Genomic DNA, 16,826 nt, shown 5'->3' on the forward strand with positions numbered 1-16,826 from the left:
TTTCATATTTCGGTTACTTCTATTCAGCTATAGAATGGCTGTGAAATTGGTATATAGAGCATTATTTTCCGTTTAATAAAGTAAATTCTTTTTGTCTTATAGCCGGTCCGTTCAATCTCTACGCTCAAATTTTGATTAACCGTACAAGATGTCGACGGAAGAAATGCGTGGAGCTCTTGCTTTGCAACAAGAAATTGAAAAGGCAAAGTTTAGATTAAAAGATGTGAACGAAAACATTAAGAAAATCACAGGCAGAGATCCTGAAGAACAAAGGTATCAATATTAAAAGCACAATATAGATTGTTTCAACGTTTAATTTCGGAAATGTGAGGAAAATCGTCAATATTTTTAGTTTTACACAGGGGGGGATAACTCTGAATTTTGCGAAAGGAGGCACACCACCATTAGGACACAGATCACTAAAGATTTCCCCATTGACTCCAATGTTAATTCTCGTATCTTAGACCGGCTCTAACTTTTTCCCAAATTTTCGTTGGGTAGAACGCTTTCTACCACAGATGGAGCAACATGTGGCAACCACTTGCCCAAAAGCACGTATGAGGTTCTTCATGAAAAACTTGAGATACACAAGCTGGAAGTAGAGACAAGTAAACATGCAATTTCAGGCCCTACATTTCAACGTAACCAACCTCTCAACTCTTGTATCCTTCCGCATCAAAATTATGAATATTCACCAAAACCTGGCAGAAAATGTATTTTCAAACCCTTTTCCTCAATTCTACACCAAAAAGTCAACAAAAATCGCCATGCAAAAGGGGGAAAAAGGAAAAGGGAGAGGAAGACTAAAAATAGCTTTAGCCCTTGTTTCGTGGGTGACGGCGTAGGAATATTTGGTGATCTGTGTCCTATATAGGGGTGAAACTTCAGGGATCACCAAAAGGCCTTTTTTATTTCCTTCCCATGTGTTCTGGCAACATGCCGGTGAAAGAAAATCAAAATCAAAGAATAACTGTAAAAATGATGGCCCTTTAAGTACACATGCTGCTTTATGTACACTGGTGCATCTCAGGTCCATAGGCCTTTTGTGCTAAAATTTAAAAATCTTTCTTATTAAAGGCAGTATCTGAGTTCTGTGAAAAAATTAGACAAGTAACAAAGAAACTACATACAAAACACTCATAATTTGGAATTTTTTTCAAAAATATAATTTTTTACTGCCATGTGATGAAAAATGTACAAAATTTACATGTAGCATCTCTCAAAATACCAATAATTTTCCACTTTTTTAAATATCCGGACGGACAAGAAATATATTTTTAGAATCTGTGGACAATATGCAAACAGAAAAAATGCAAACCAGTTGCAATGGTTGTAATATTAGAGATCTATACTGAAACATGTATGCCTACCCCCTGAACATGCCACTGATTGAATTAATCTAATCTATGGTTGCAGAACTTACATTACCAAAGGAATCTGTCTAACAGCTATGTTTTACCATCCCTGGCTAACATATGCACATATAAACTAAAATAGGTGCAATAAATATGAATTATGGTTAAAAATAGGCCTTGATGAATGAAAAAAATGCCATATTTGGTCTATGATCACCCCTCTCTAACAGAAGGGTCACAGAATACACAATTTTCACAAATTTGGAAATATTTCAATGTTTCCAACATCTCAAACCTCAGAGGCATGTTACAAATTTGTATTGCAATCCTTGTGCTGAAGCAAGATGTCTGGAACTTTACATTAATTTCCTGAAAAAATGAAGTCAAAAAAGTAGTCATGACAGACTTGACAACATAAAAAGAGGCCTGAAAAGGAGAAAAATTAACATTTTATTGTTTTATAGGCAACATAAATGCTGCAAACACCACAAATGCTGGATTTTGACAAGAAAATATTGAACATTAAACTGACATTTACACATCTACACCAGTTTTATATCTGGGTCTGGTCTCATTGGCCTGAAGTGCCTCAGGGTTCTACGTTTGACTCTGAACAAATAAGGGTTAGAAATCCTTGAAATGCACACAAAAAATATTTTTGGGTGAAAAATAACATTCTTAGCTGTAATTCAACCACAAATTCCAATTAAGATCATTTACATGTCAACACAGGTGCATTTAAATCCCTCAAAACACATTAATAGAAAAGGGTGGGGTGGGGCATTTATTGCCTCTCTAAACAGAATGATGGAGTAAAAAATGTCTAGAAAGGCTGGGATATTGCTTCCTACATGAAGGAAATGCAAGAATTTAATGTTTCAAAGAAGAAAAAAATGCTTATTCTGGGTAAAATAGTGGCAAAATTGAGCCAACCCCTGTTTTGAACATTTTGTACAAACCCATCTGCTGTACATTATTAACTCAGTGTTACCAATTTTCAATTTTCTGTAGGAAAGCTGGAGCTATTTCTAAACCTGACAAACATGTAGATCCCATCTAAGTTATATTAGCAAAGAAAATATGGGCATTTTTAGACATTTTGACTCATTTTAGTAGTCATGAAAATATTAATTTCTACATCCAAATGGGGGGAATCTCAAGATTTTTTGTGAATATTCCTGATTTTTAGACAAAATTTGGTGAAATTTCAATACTGTTCATTTTATCTGTGCTTTCTGAGACTGAATAAGCCAACATTGGGCATTAGAATATTTTACTTACTGTTAAAAATTCAATAAAAATTGAAAATTGAGAAATTTGCAGTAAAATCACAATTTTTCTTTAAAACTTTGATTTTTTTTTTTTTTAATTAACTTTTTTTAGTTTTTCTGTAGCCAAACTATTTTATTCATATTTTCTGAGAATTTAATCTTCATATTTTCAAAACTAAGGCATATCAGTGACAGCCTTATCACACACAGACAGGACACAGATCACTAAAGATTTCCCCATTGACTCCAATGTTAATTCTCGTATCTTAGACCGGCTCTAACTTTTTCCCAAATTTTCGTTGGGTAGAACGCTTTCTACCACAGATGGAGCAACATGTGGCAACCACTTGCCCAAAAGCACGTATGAGGTTCTTCATGAAAAACTTGAGATACACAAGCTGGAAGTAGAGACAAGTAAACATGCAATTTCAGGCCCTACATTTCAACGTAACCAACCTCTCAACTCTTGTATCCTTCCGCATCAAAATTATGAATATTCACCAAAACCTGGCAGAAAATGTATTTTCAAACCCTTTTCCTCAATTCTACACCAAAAAGTCAACAAAAATCGCCATGCAAAAGGGGGAAAAAGGAAAAGGGAGAGGAAGACTATAAATAGCTTTAGCCCTTGTTTCGTGGGTGACGGCGTAGGAATATTTGGTGATCTGTGTCCATTAATTTCCCCATTGACTTCAATGTTAATTCTGGCCTCTTAGCCGTCCTCCAACTTTTCACTAAATTTTCATTGGGCTGAATGCTTTTCACTACAGACAGAGAAACAAATGGTCATGTCTTTGCACTAAAATTTGGGTACTATTTCAGTAACGTACCTCTACCAGTTCCCATGATCGTAGAGACTTGGAATTTTCAGGGGGTATTCATGGGGCTTAGCCATGACCTCACACCAAATTTCAGCGGAATCTGTCAATAACTTTTTATTTTACTGTAGTTTAGCTTATACGAGAGAAATTTTATCCGATTTTGACGCCATTTTGTTTGTTGGCTATTTAGACTTGAATAACAAGACAGGGTTAGGGTTAGACTATGACGAAATCTACAGGTCCTAGCCCTTACCCTAACCCTTATCCTAACCCACAATCCACATATGACGTCATTCGAGCCTAAATAGTCAACAAACAAAATGGCGTCAAAATCGGATAAACTTATCTCTTATAGAAGCTAAACTACGGTAAAATAAAAAGTTATTGACCGATTCGGCTGAAATTTGGTGTGAGGTCATGGCTAGTCCCCGTGAACACCCCCTACAAATTTCAAGTCTCTACGATCATAGGAACTGGTAGAGGTACGTTACTGAAATAGTACCAAAATTTGTATGACGTTGACCACCAAAATTTTGAGATACACAAACTTGAAGAAGCATAATATGTAACAGGCATTGCCTGAGTAGAGCGAAGCTGATATTGTCAAATATAAAACCTTTATAATTAAGTTTCTCAAGTGATACAAAAAATGTTAAATAATTTAGTTTTTCAGACAGTTTTTCATACAGTTTTCTATACATTAAAAGAGTGAGAATTATTTTCATTGACGTAAAAAATATGTGACGTCATTGATTAGACGCGTCATAGAAATAGTTCTATGAGGCGCGTAATCTCGCTTGGGCGAGATTTGGTGGGTAGAATTATTTTAATTGTTAGTTACGTGATCTCGCTTGGACGAGATTTGGTAAGTTGACATGCGCATTGCCTGTTTTGCCCAGTGTATCCGGTTCCGGTCTGAATTTTTTTTTAATCAACAGTCTGTGGGTGACATTTTCAATTACGCTCCTGTGTTACCGGAAAAGCGTGGTGCTTTAGAGCTTCGCTCTATACTAAAAACATGTAAAGTAGTTGCCGTACATATCACCGTAGCCAACCTGATAACCCTGTTAAATCATGAATATTTACCAAAATCCGGCAGAAAATGTTAATTCAAACTCTCTTCATCCATTCTAGACCAAAAAATCAACAAAAATGGGCATGCAAAAGGGGAGAAAAGAGACAGAGAGAGAATTGCTATTAATAGATGAACTACAATTTGTGGGTACCGAGATAGTGAGATTTAATGGTGGTCTGCCTCCTATATGGCTTTAGAAGTTCATATATCATCAAAATTCTTTTCTTTATAGCTTCACATTTATTTTTGCAACATTATTATAATACAGAATCACAAAAAAATAATTACTGCAGAAATGGTGACCCTTTAAAGTTATGTACTGTTTTGTATACCAGATTGCAGCTCATGTCCATGGGCCTTTTGTTCTAGAATTGAAGATTCTTTCTTAATTTTGTCAAAATGTGAGTTCTGCGAAAATATTTAAAGATTTTCAAACAAGTCACAGCCAAGAAATGTCATTGATTTAGCATTCAAGTCAAAAGGGAGAGAATTACTAGTTTGACTCTATAATCACTATGATAACAATAAAAGTTGTCCTTCTTGCATTTATTTATTTTTTTTCAGAACTATTAAAAACAGTAAATTTTATGGAATATTCATCAGCTATAACTTATAGAAAAAAAACATAAAAATGTGTTGTTTTAAAGCAAGAATTTCAAATTTTCTAAGAAGGTCAAAACATAATTATTTCTATGTCTTTTGCTCAATAGGTTATCAAATCACTATTATACGATCATGGGCATTATTTCCCATCCTTAAAAATCTATGACACAGGAAATAACAACACAATTACCTCCCCTGTTTTGCTATTGACAACATGGTTCAGCCATTTTCATCAGCTATAACTTATAGAAAAAAACCATAAAAATGTGTTGTTTTAAACATACATTATGCAAGAGCTAAATATGCCTATTGCAAGTCTTTATTTAGGCTTCAGATGTTACAGAAATTATTAATTAGACCTTTATTTACATGACAAGCTCAAAATCAACTCTGTAGACCCACGGATGGTTTGGTTTTAAATAGTCGTCCATTTAAAATTAAATTAATAAATGGCGGATCAAGCTAACGTTTACTGTTAGACGCTGATGTCACTACTGGAAACTGGTGATGAAAGGCCTGCCAAGCGTGGCTACCATAGCCATTGAGCATGTTACTTGAAAATCTAGAATATGTGGGTGGAGTTATCGCCTATCAATCAAACGATTCCCAATTCTCATAGACAGTGCAGACACAATTGATGCCTATTTCTTATTCCAAACTTCCAACAGTGGCAATTCCGTTCAGAACAAAGTAATTTTACTGAAATTTTCAACATTTTCTTTTTTTATCATCTATTTTCATACGCCCACATTTTCATGTGGACGTATATTGTCGTCCCCCTTGTCCGTCCATTCGTCCACAATTGTTTGTGGACACTCTACAGGTTACAATTCTTATCCGATTTTGACGAAACTTGAAATGTGGGTTTATCTCCAAAAGATCTTGGTTGCTTTCGATATTGGCATGTATCGGACCAAAACTTCATGGATTATGGCCCACTGATTGTACGATAAATCATGTTTTTAGCTTGTGGACCCTATAGAGGTCACAATTATTTTCTGATTTTGTGGAAACTTGAAATGTAAGTTTATAACCCAAAGATCTCGATTCCTTTTGATATTCGCGCATATCGGATTGTAACTACCTGAATTATGGCCCCTGATTGAACGGAAAATCAAGTTTTTAGCTTGTGGACCCTATAGAGGTCATAATTTTTATCTGATTTTAAAAAAACGTTTTAGTATACCCAAAGAATGGTTGACATCGAATTTCGTGACAATCGGCCCAAAACTGACAAACAAAATGGCTGTCCCTCATTCTCAAATAGCGTTGTGGACCATCTAGAGGTCACATTTTTCTTCTGATTTTGATGAAACTTGAAATGTAAGATTATAACCCAAAGATCTTGGTTCCTTTCAATATTCACACATATCAGACTGTAACTTCCTGAATTATGCCCCCCGATTTTACGAAATATCATGTTTTTAGCTTGTGGACCCTATAGCGGTCACAATTTTAATGCGATTTAAAAAAACGTTTAAATATATCACCGTTACACCCTAAGGATGGTTGAGTTCGAATCGGACCAAAACTGACAGACAAAATGTCCGCCACTCGTTCGCAAATAGTGTCAAAATATTGTGTATCAGAGTTGTGGACCCTCTGAAGGTCACAATTTTCATCCGATTTTGGTGAAACTTGAAATGTAAGTTTATAACCCAAACTTGAAAATGCATGTTTATTATCCAAATATCTTGGTTTCATTCTATTTTCGTGCATATCGAATTGTAACTTCCTGAATTATGGCCCCTGATTGTATGGAAAATCACGTTTTTAGCTTGTGGTGCCTCTAGAGGCCACAATTATTATCTGATTTAAAAAAACGTTAGAATATATCACCGTTAACCATAATTTTGTGTGAGTTTGAATTTCATGAAAATCAGACCAAAACTGCCAGACAAAAAATGGCCGCCCCTCGTACGCAAATAGTGTAGACATCTGGTATATCAAAGTCGTGGACCCTCTAGAGGCCACAGTTTTGATCCGATTTTGATGAAATGCAAAATCTCGATTCGTTACTTCCTGAATTATGGCCCTTGATTGAACAAAAAATCACTTTGTTAGCTTGTGGTCCCTGTAGAGGTGTGAATATATCACCATTACACAACACTAAGATCTTGGTTCCTTTTGATAATCGTGGATACCCAAACTTAATTTCCTGGATTATGGCCCCTGATTGTTCGAAAAATCGCATTTTTAGCTCGCAGACTCCTAAGAGGTCACAATTTTTTTTCTGATTTTAAAAAGCGTTTAAATACATCACCATTCCACTATACTGAAGTTTTGAAATCGTATTTCGGGGAAAACCAAAATAAAACTGCCTGACAAAATGGCCGCTATTTGTACGCAAATTGTGTAGAAGTGTGCAATTTTTTTCCGATTTTAAAAAGTGTTTAAAGCGATAATTTCATATTTTCTAAGAAAGTCAAAACATAATTATTTCTATGTCTTTTGCTGAATAGGTTGTCAACTCACTATTATACGATTACAGGTATTAATCTCACACTTAAAAATCCTTTGACCCCGGAAATAACACAATTACCTCCCTTGTTTTTCTATCCCCCCTCCCCATGGAATAGCTATCTTCAAACGTTTGAATTTGAAGTTCAAAATGATATTTTTGCCAATTTCTCAACTGGCAATAGTGAATTATAGGATTAATAGGATTATTCTTTAACAAGGTAGGACTGTTTATAGATACCATCTATTTTAAGGCTTTATTTTAATAAATTTTAAAAATATAACTTAAAAATATGAAATTGCAACTTTAAATACATCACCATTCCACTATACTGAAGGTTGAAATCATATTTCGGGAAAATCGAAATGAAACTGCCCAACAAAATGGACGCTCTTTGTACGCAAATTGTGTAGAAGTGTGTAATATGAAGGTTGTGGACCCTCTAGAGGTCACAATTTTTATCCAATTTTGATGAAACTTAAAACATCTTTATATCCCAAAGATCTCTGTCCCTTTTGATATTTGCACATTTCAGGCCATAACTTTCTGGATTATTGGCCCCGATTGTACAAAAAGTCACGTTTGTTTTTAACTTGTTCTCTGTCCATCTCTTGCAAAATGTGGGTGTATCCTGCCTGGCAGCCGCTAGTTTTAAAAATAGAATCCTTAAATTTGTTTGACCACATTTTAGGATAATTCTATTTCCAGTCGTTTTTTGGTTTTAAAGGATCGGCAATGTATTTTACAATGTTTTATTCTAGTTTATAATATATTTCCAATCTTGTTTTTATAGGGATCGACAGTTTAGAGCGGGTAATGATGTTAGAGGTAGAGAAAGAATTTTTAACATGGCAAGGTGAGTAATCTTATTATTAATGCTGATTCGATTTACTAAGGACATTGGTATACAAAAGCTGTGTTTGCAAATCTTAATTGCGACAAGTTCTATTTCATCAAAAATGAAATCTTTGATACCTATCTAACATAAACTCAGAAAGCATACCAGTACATAGAGAATCTCCTATAAGTCTTTTATTTGATATCCACAATAACGAGGGGGTCACGGTGTCTATGTGGGTAAGATGCTGGCTCGCTAGCCTGGAGGTCAGGTCCCTGCATTGGCCGAGAAAGTTCATCCAGATTTTCCGGCATGGTTCCTCCTTGTTAGTGATGCAGGACGGAGGGCCTGACAAGGACAGCTGTGTAGTTGTTCGGATGGGACGAAAAACCGAGGTCCCGTGTACATATTGGTGTGCACGTAAAAGATCCCTTGACAGTTGGAATTTGATGTAAGAGCCTATTTAATTTCAATAATTTCCATATAAGTTATGGCCCTTGTTTCACTTTGTTGAACCTTTTTAACGCACTAACACCAACATTTAACATCAGATCTTTGTATAATTTATATGCATTATTTAAATTAGTGAAATCGAAGAAGCCTATTGAATTTCAGCAATTTCCGTTTATTACGTCTAGAAGTGTGGCCCTTGTTTCACTTTATTGAACCTTGTGAACGCTCTAACGCCAACAGTTATCATCCGATCTTTGTGAAATTTATATGCATTATTTAGATTAGTGAATTTCCGTTAATTACTTCTAGAGTTATGAGAAGTTATGTCCCTAGTTTCTCTTTGTTGCACCTTGTGAATGCTATAACACAAAAAGTTATCATCCAATCTTTGTGAAATTTATAGGCATTATTTAAGTTAGTGAAACAAAGACGCCTATTGAATTTCAGCAATTTCCATTAAATACGTCTTGAGTTATAGCCCTTGTTTCACTTTGTTGTCCCCCGCCTTTGGTACACGATAATTTTAGTTCTAATTAAGTGAGAGTGATGAAACTTGGTGTATAGTTTCATTACATCAATACCTTGACTAAGTTTGATAATGAGCATTTTCTGCCTTGACAGAGTTCAAAGATGAAAATTTTCTGCTTAGGGTAAGCAGAGATAAGCTATTTGAATGGTTGATGCTTTCGAACACGATAACTGCTTAGGGTAAGCAGAGATAAGCTATTTGATTTGTCGATGCTTTGGGACAAGATAACTGTAGTTCAGGGCTCAAACTAGGGACATCTCCCTACAGACAGAATAGGGAGAAGTGAGGGAGACTTGAAGGAGAGGTCATATTTCATGCATTGCTGCAACCAATCTTACCAAGTCGTTACACAGTCAATATGCTAAATAAATAAACAAACATTGTTTAGCTGCACACATATATTTATTTCAGTATGTCATCATACTCTTTATACTGGTATCAAAATTACTGTGATAATAAATTACATATACTAGTAGGCCTACTAAGAAAGACTTGACTTTAGCAATACAAATAAGATTTGTGATATCCCTCTATCAAATACATCAATATTTATACCTTTTCGTGCCTAAATACATTTAATTACTAGTCCTGCCTGGGTCTATTGTGTGATTGTTTTAGCACCTTTCACAATAGGATAGTCATATTGTTACGTAGTACGACAATGTCAATGTATGAAATTATTGTTTTGACACACCACTCACTTACCTTCTTTGTTTTACGTTTATGTGTTTAGATTAGTGGAACTAATAATATTGATGTAGATTTAATTATCAACCCGACGTTATACCTATCAACACATTCTAAATACATGTTGTAATCATTCTGATAACAATTGTTTTAATATCTCCATCCGTCGAAATGTACGCCAACGCTATTTTCACTCGTCACACGTGTTGTTCTTTATTGACTGTACCATGTTGACACAACAATGTACACCTTTCGTCACCTTTCAATCACAAGTTTTGTGTTTATTATTCTTTTTATTATTAAATTATTTCAAAGAAAGAGGACCAATTCAGTACTTTGTCTATTCTTAGACAGAAATACATGAAAAATATCGTATCCGCCGCCATATTGGCCATCGCAGCTTTTGATTGGCTGTTATTTCTGGACGAAGCCAGCGGTTGTAACAGAGATTTATGATTCGATTCCTTCGCTTTATTTTAAAGAATTGTATTTCCTGTTGACATCAAATACAATGTTTATCATTGAAACTATTAAACATTGTCACAGCCAACACAGAGAAAGTCGAAAAACAAAATATTAATACATGTTTTGCTTTTCACAACTTGTTTAATTTTCAGTTTTCCTTTCGAAGCTCACAATGCGAACACGCGTTGTGTTGTTTTGAAAATGCTTTGTTTACCGTTGATATCGATGCCTGTTACCTACTTCGCCCTTGCACAAATGTACGGCGAAGTGAGGGCGACTTCAACTTCGCCCTATTGCCTTTTAGGGCGAAGTCATCAATGGGTTAGGCGACTATTTCGCCCACGTCGCCCGCTAATTCGAGCCCTGCTGTAGTTCTAATTAAGTGAGAGTGAGGACACTTGGTGTATAGTTTTATCACATCAGTACCTTGACTAAGTTCGATAAAGAGCATTTTCTGCTCAGGGTAAGCAGAGCAATAAGCAATTTGATTGGTCGAGACTTTGGAAACAATAACTCTCCTTCTAATTAAGGTAGAATGTTCAAACCTGGTGTAGGCGTTCATTAGGTGAATGCCTTGATGGAGTTCAATGATGAACATTGTCTGCTTACGGTAAGCAGAGATAAGCAATCTGATTGGTTGATGCTTTGGTCCACTGTGGTCCACAATAACTTTGGTTTTAATGAAGTGAGAGTGATGAAACTCTGAGTATAGAATTATAGATTCATTCTATCATTACCTTGACTAAGCTCAATGATGAGAATTTTCTACTTAGGCTAAGGAACGATAAGCAATTGGATTGGTCAAAACTTTGGAACATAACAACTCTGCTTTTAATTGAGGTAGAATGTTTAAAATTGATTTAGAAGTTCATTAGGTGAATGTCTTGACTGAGCAATTTCATTGGGACAAGATAACTTTGATTCTATCTGATAGAGAGTGATGAAATCAGTTTGATTGCTTGATACTTTTGAAAAAATAAATGTGCTATTAATTAATATGTGTCATCTATTTATATTGGGATTTCAACTGTTGGCTTGTTGAACCTTGTGAATGCTCTAATGCCGAAAGTTGTCATCCAATCTATATGAAATTTATATGCATCATTTACATTAGTGAAACCACAAAGCCTATTGAATTTCAGCAATTTACAATATGGCCCTTGTTTTACTTTTTAAACCTTGTGAACGTTCGAATGACAAATGTTATCATCCGATCTGTTTGAAATTTATATGCATTATTTAAATTAGTAAAACAAAAAAAAACCTGTCATTTATTAAGATTTTATATAAATTACTTCCAGAGTTAAGGCCCTTGTTTCAGTTTGTAGAACCTTGTGAACTCTCAAACGACAAAAATTATAATCTGATCTGTATGCAATTGTCTTGTAAATGCCCCCAATTACCTACAAAAGGATAAATATGCAACCTGTCTTTAAGAATGTGAGGTGAGGCCTTTGATCTAGTGGTTCAGCACATTACTACAACTAATAGTATTAACAACAAATCATAAAGAGACACTATTACTTTTGGGGTAAAATTGTTTTTCATTTGATTTATTTATGGTACAATAATTATGGTTGGATTTGATGTGAAAAATAAGTTTTTTAAATATTTAATTAACATGTTGTGGTTTATAGGAGAACTATGGGAGGATCGGATGGGCCCCCAGTTAAGAGAAGAAATATTGTAGGTGGAGCATTCTCCAGGTAAGTGGAAGTACCTTTTATCTTCATTTCTTTTTTGTCGTCGGCCCTGTCCGTCCATCCATTCTATGTATAGTTTAAATTAGTAAAACGTACAAGCCTATTGAGTTTCAGCAAATTTCCGTTAATTACACCTAGAGTTATGGCCCTTTTTTCACTTTGTTGAATCTTGTGAACGCTTGAACGACAAAAGTTATCACCCAATCTGTAAGGCTGTGCAAAAATATCGATATAATCGATAATCGGTAGAAGTTATTTAGCAGTACGATAATCGATATTGAAATTCAAATATCGATTATCGGTATATTTACCTTCTGACGGCAAGTTACGGTCACTTTCACATGACTGAACTTGCTGTAGTCGCGCATGTAGACGAATGAACGAATACACAACGTCAACACAACAACTATTTTCCCCCTCTGCTTACAAACTGGCACATTTTAAATATATATTATTGTAAAAAAACTAAACTTTAAGATTAAATACATTATTTTAATATTTTCGTTGTTTTTGTTGTTATTACTAGTTGAAACTAAAATAGGTCACGCACTTTGTGAATAATGACGATCGCACGTGATGATATAGTAAAATTAGAATTATCTCCCTTCTTTGCTCTTGATTGATTTGTAGAGAAATTGTCTGCTTTCACGATAAAACTAATTGTATTATTAATGATCAACTCAGCTTTTATTACTAAATCATGTATGATACAGCCCATACAAAACACGTTTTTGACTTCCCGGGAAAATATCTATATCTCTCGTAATTTCTTGGAAGAATTCTACTTTGGTTTTCGTCAAAATTAACCAATCATAAAAATTCTACTTTGAAAGCCGGTAATTATTTTTTTTATTGTCCAATCAATAGACGCCTTCTATTAAATTTTATTCTATTATTAGTAACACTGTGTGATCGCCAGTAACTTGCAAAGAGAAACCATGTATTGTCTTTGTATTTATCGGAGATATTGGAATAAAAAAAAAGGTTCAAGTGAATCAAGAACAAAACTTAGAATAATACTCAAGTTAATCCTACATTTAGCAACTAATTATTTTACATTAATTGATTTTTTTACGTACATCGGCACAGTATTAGACTAGGATAATAACACTACTGTAACTCGATCAACACAAATAACAGGTCGGTAAAGTTCGGTTTTTCCTGAAGAATGATTGATAATCGATTATTATCGATAATCGCTGACAAATTCTTACCGATAATCGATATTGAAATTTCATATCGATTCCCAGCCTTACCAATCTGTATGAAATTCATATGCATCATTTAAATTAGTGAAATTAAAAACCCTATTGAATGTCAGCAATTTCCGTCAATTACTTCTAGAGTTATGGCCCTTGTTTTACTTTGGTGAACGTTGAACGACAAAAGTTATCATCCGATCTGTATGAAATTTATATGCATTATTTGAATTAGTAAAACGAAAAAGCCCGTCAAATTTCAACAATTTCTGTAGATTACTTCCAGAGTTATGGCCCTTGTTTTAGTTTTTAGAACCTTGTGAACCCTCAAACGACTAAATTTATAATGTCATCTGTATGAAATTTCTTTTAAATGCCCCTAATTACCTACAAAAGAATAAATATACGACAACTCTTGTCAACTGCTCGGACAATTAAGTTGCTGTGGGCGTATGTTTTGTTGCCTGGCAACCTATCTTTTAGCTTGTTCTCTATTCATCTCTTGCAAAATGTTAGCATATCTTGCTTGGCAACCACTTGTTTTTGTATGCCCACATTTTCATGTTGATGTATATTATTGTCGCCGCCCCTGTTTGTCTGGATGTGTCTGTCCATTCACATTTGTTTATGGTCACAATTTTTATCGGATTTTGTCGAAACTTGAAATATAGGTCTGTCTCCCGAAGATTTCAGTTCCTTTTGATATTGGCATGTATCAGACCACAACTTCATGGGTAATGGCCCCTGATTGTGGACACTCTAGAGGTCACAGTTTTCATCTGATTTTGATGAAACTTGAAATGCATGCTTATAACCCAAAGATCTTGGTTCATTTTGAAATTCGCGCATTTCGGATCGTTATTTCCTGAGTTATGGTCCCAAATTGTACGAAAAATCACGTTCTTAGCTTGTGGTCCTTCTAGAGGTCACAATTATTAGCTTAGTCCCTTTCCATATTTGCGCACATCAAACCATAACTTTCTGGATTATGGCCCCTTTGTTTTTAGCTTGTTTTCTATCCATCTCTTGCAAAATGTGGGCGTATCTTGCCTGGCAACCGCTGGGTTTAAAATAAAAAGTAGTTTTAATTACAACTCATGCAAATTTATATTTGGAAAAATAGTTCTTTCGATTTCCAAAAAGATGTGGGTTTGTCCAATTGTATTTGATTAGTAGGAATATTGTTTTGTTTCTTCAATTAAAGATTACACTATCATCAGTTGGTAGCTATAACTCATTTCTTTTACCGAACATGCTACTTTTAGCAGTTGTTCACCATATCGAAATGTAGGTGATAGTAGGGGTGATGATTTTCCGTGATCGCGGAAAAAACGCGGAAATCGCGGAATTGTCCACTCAAAACGGAATTTGAAATCTCACACGGAAAAAGACGGAAAAGCCGATATTTGCTGATACTAAACACAAACTCAAAATAATTTTGCAGTTATCCAAGTATTTCATCTTTTTATTCATAAAAATCGGAAATATTGAATGATATCGCGTGGTTTTGTTACTGTCTATTTTAGTATTTCGCTACTTTCATTTCATCATTTAGGAATCATAATTTTAATCGAAACGAAAACCCGACTTTCATGTATCCCATTATAAAATTACTCTGTAGTTTAACTTGAATTAAACATTGTAATGTATATATATGTCTTTAAAAAAACTTCTGTCACTTCATAAAAGTAAAAATCGTTTCATTTACTTCTTATTTTACTGCCGGGCTCGTGACTCGTGTTTATCCGCATAAACCACGTGACATCAGAAATATACCGTAGCCTTGTGAATCCAGCCCTTATTCTCGAAGAAACGGTAGTAACTACGAAGATGTCTGGATAAATCGCGACTACACCTAGCAGCTGAGAAAAATGGCTTCGTCTGCTAAAAAGATGAAACGAGCTCACAAGATGTAATTTTCTGTTATTTAATTCGGGAAACAGGTTTAAAGAATAACTAGTCATTGAACATTACAAGTCATTCACAATTCAACATTTGTTATCATTGGTTTAAAATGATCCGTTTTGTAATAAAAGGCATTTTAAGATGTTTTATTCATTTATTCATAAAATAACATTTTATCTCGAAAAAACGGAATATGGTCAGCTCTGAAACGGAAAATAACGGAATTAAAAATACTTAAAACGGAATTTGCTATTTTCTGAAACGGAAAATCATCACCCCTATGATAGATAACATCATGAAATCTTCATTAATACCAAGCAGTATTTGTCTGCTATGCATCGGTGCTGTTCCCTTTAAATGTTGTAAAGTTTTATTTTTAATAGCATCGTTTTTATATCAGTGTTCTTGATTTTCTCTTGAAGACTGGGCCCCAGACCCCCAAGACAACGACAAGAGGACAGTGGCGATGATGATGAAGATCAGAAGGTATGTTTTCTAAATAAAATCAGGATTATATTTAGGCGTGTGCACCTTGATCGCAAAGCTAGAAAGAGTTGGTAAAATTACCTTGTTTTTATACGCCCACATTGAAGTGATCGTATATTGTTGTCGCCCCGTCCGTTCGTCGGTCCAGCGTCCACAAGCTAGAGGCTAAAGTTAATATCCAATTGACTTTAAATTTATACACAGTGTTTAACTAGTTTAAGGTCATGAGACGAAGAAGCCTATTGATTTTCAGCGATTTCCGATAATTACTGACAGTAGGGGTTTCAGGTCACGTGACTTTAGCGTGAAATCGGACAGCCAGAGGCTGAAATATTGCCCACTTCAATCTACGATTCTGAATTACTATTTTATGTAAATGCATTACTAGCAATTGTATTGCAATAGTTTAATATCAATCTCAATATCTGCAAAGATTCAGGCTAAAAAATTATCGAAATGTAAGCGAAATTTCAGTTTTAAAATTGGTACTAGCGATTCTGAAGGGAAAATACCGCTCATGACGTCACTCAAATATGACTGAAAAGCACTTATTTTGGTGCCATGCCATGCATTGACTGGTATAGAGCATTTTGATTACATTATTGACGTAGATCTCAGATTTTAAAATTCCATAACTTTGGATCTAATTAGAATATTTTGATGAAATAAAAAAATTGGGTAGCATTTTATGTATATTTTCACAAAATATTTTTTAAAAAAATTTTTCTGTCATTTGAAACTTTGACCTGAAACCCCTACAGACAGAGTTATGACCCTTGATCACTTCCAAATATCTTGTGGACGCTCTAGAGACTAAAGTTAATATCCAATTGACTTTATACACAGTGTTTAAGGTCATGAGACGAAGTCTATTGTCAACGATTTCCGATAGTTAGTACCAGTCACCAGAGTTATGGCCCATGATCCCTTTGTAAAATCTTGTGGACGCTCTAGAGGCTTAAGTTAATACCTGAT

The 16,826-nt window shown here is 34.7% G+C and overlaps 1 protein-coding gene across 1 annotated transcript in view; it reads left to right on the top strand.

Moving 5' to 3' along the window:
• The first annotated feature begins 143 nt into the window (after nt 1-143).
• The window catches only part of LOC126822080 (pinin), a 33,815-nt gene continuing 17,132 nt past the window's right edge, over nt 144-16,826 (top strand). The window contains exons 1-4 of the mRNA XM_050550817.2: nt 144-273; nt 8,380-8,442; nt 12,196-12,264; nt 15,788-15,851. Of these exons, the coding sequence (XP_050406774.1) occupies nt 149-273; nt 8,380-8,442; nt 12,196-12,264; nt 15,788-15,851 (321 nt within the window). The 5' untranslated portion in view covers nt 144-148. The remainder of the gene's footprint in view (nt 274-8,379; nt 8,443-12,195; nt 12,265-15,787; nt 15,852-16,826) is intronic.

This window comes from Patella vulgata, chromosome 5, assembly GCF_932274485.2.
Source record: "Patella vulgata chromosome 5, xgPatVulg1.2, whole genome shotgun sequence".
Classification (NCBI taxonomy): Eukaryota; Metazoa; Mollusca; class Gastropoda; family Patellidae; genus Patella; species Patella vulgata.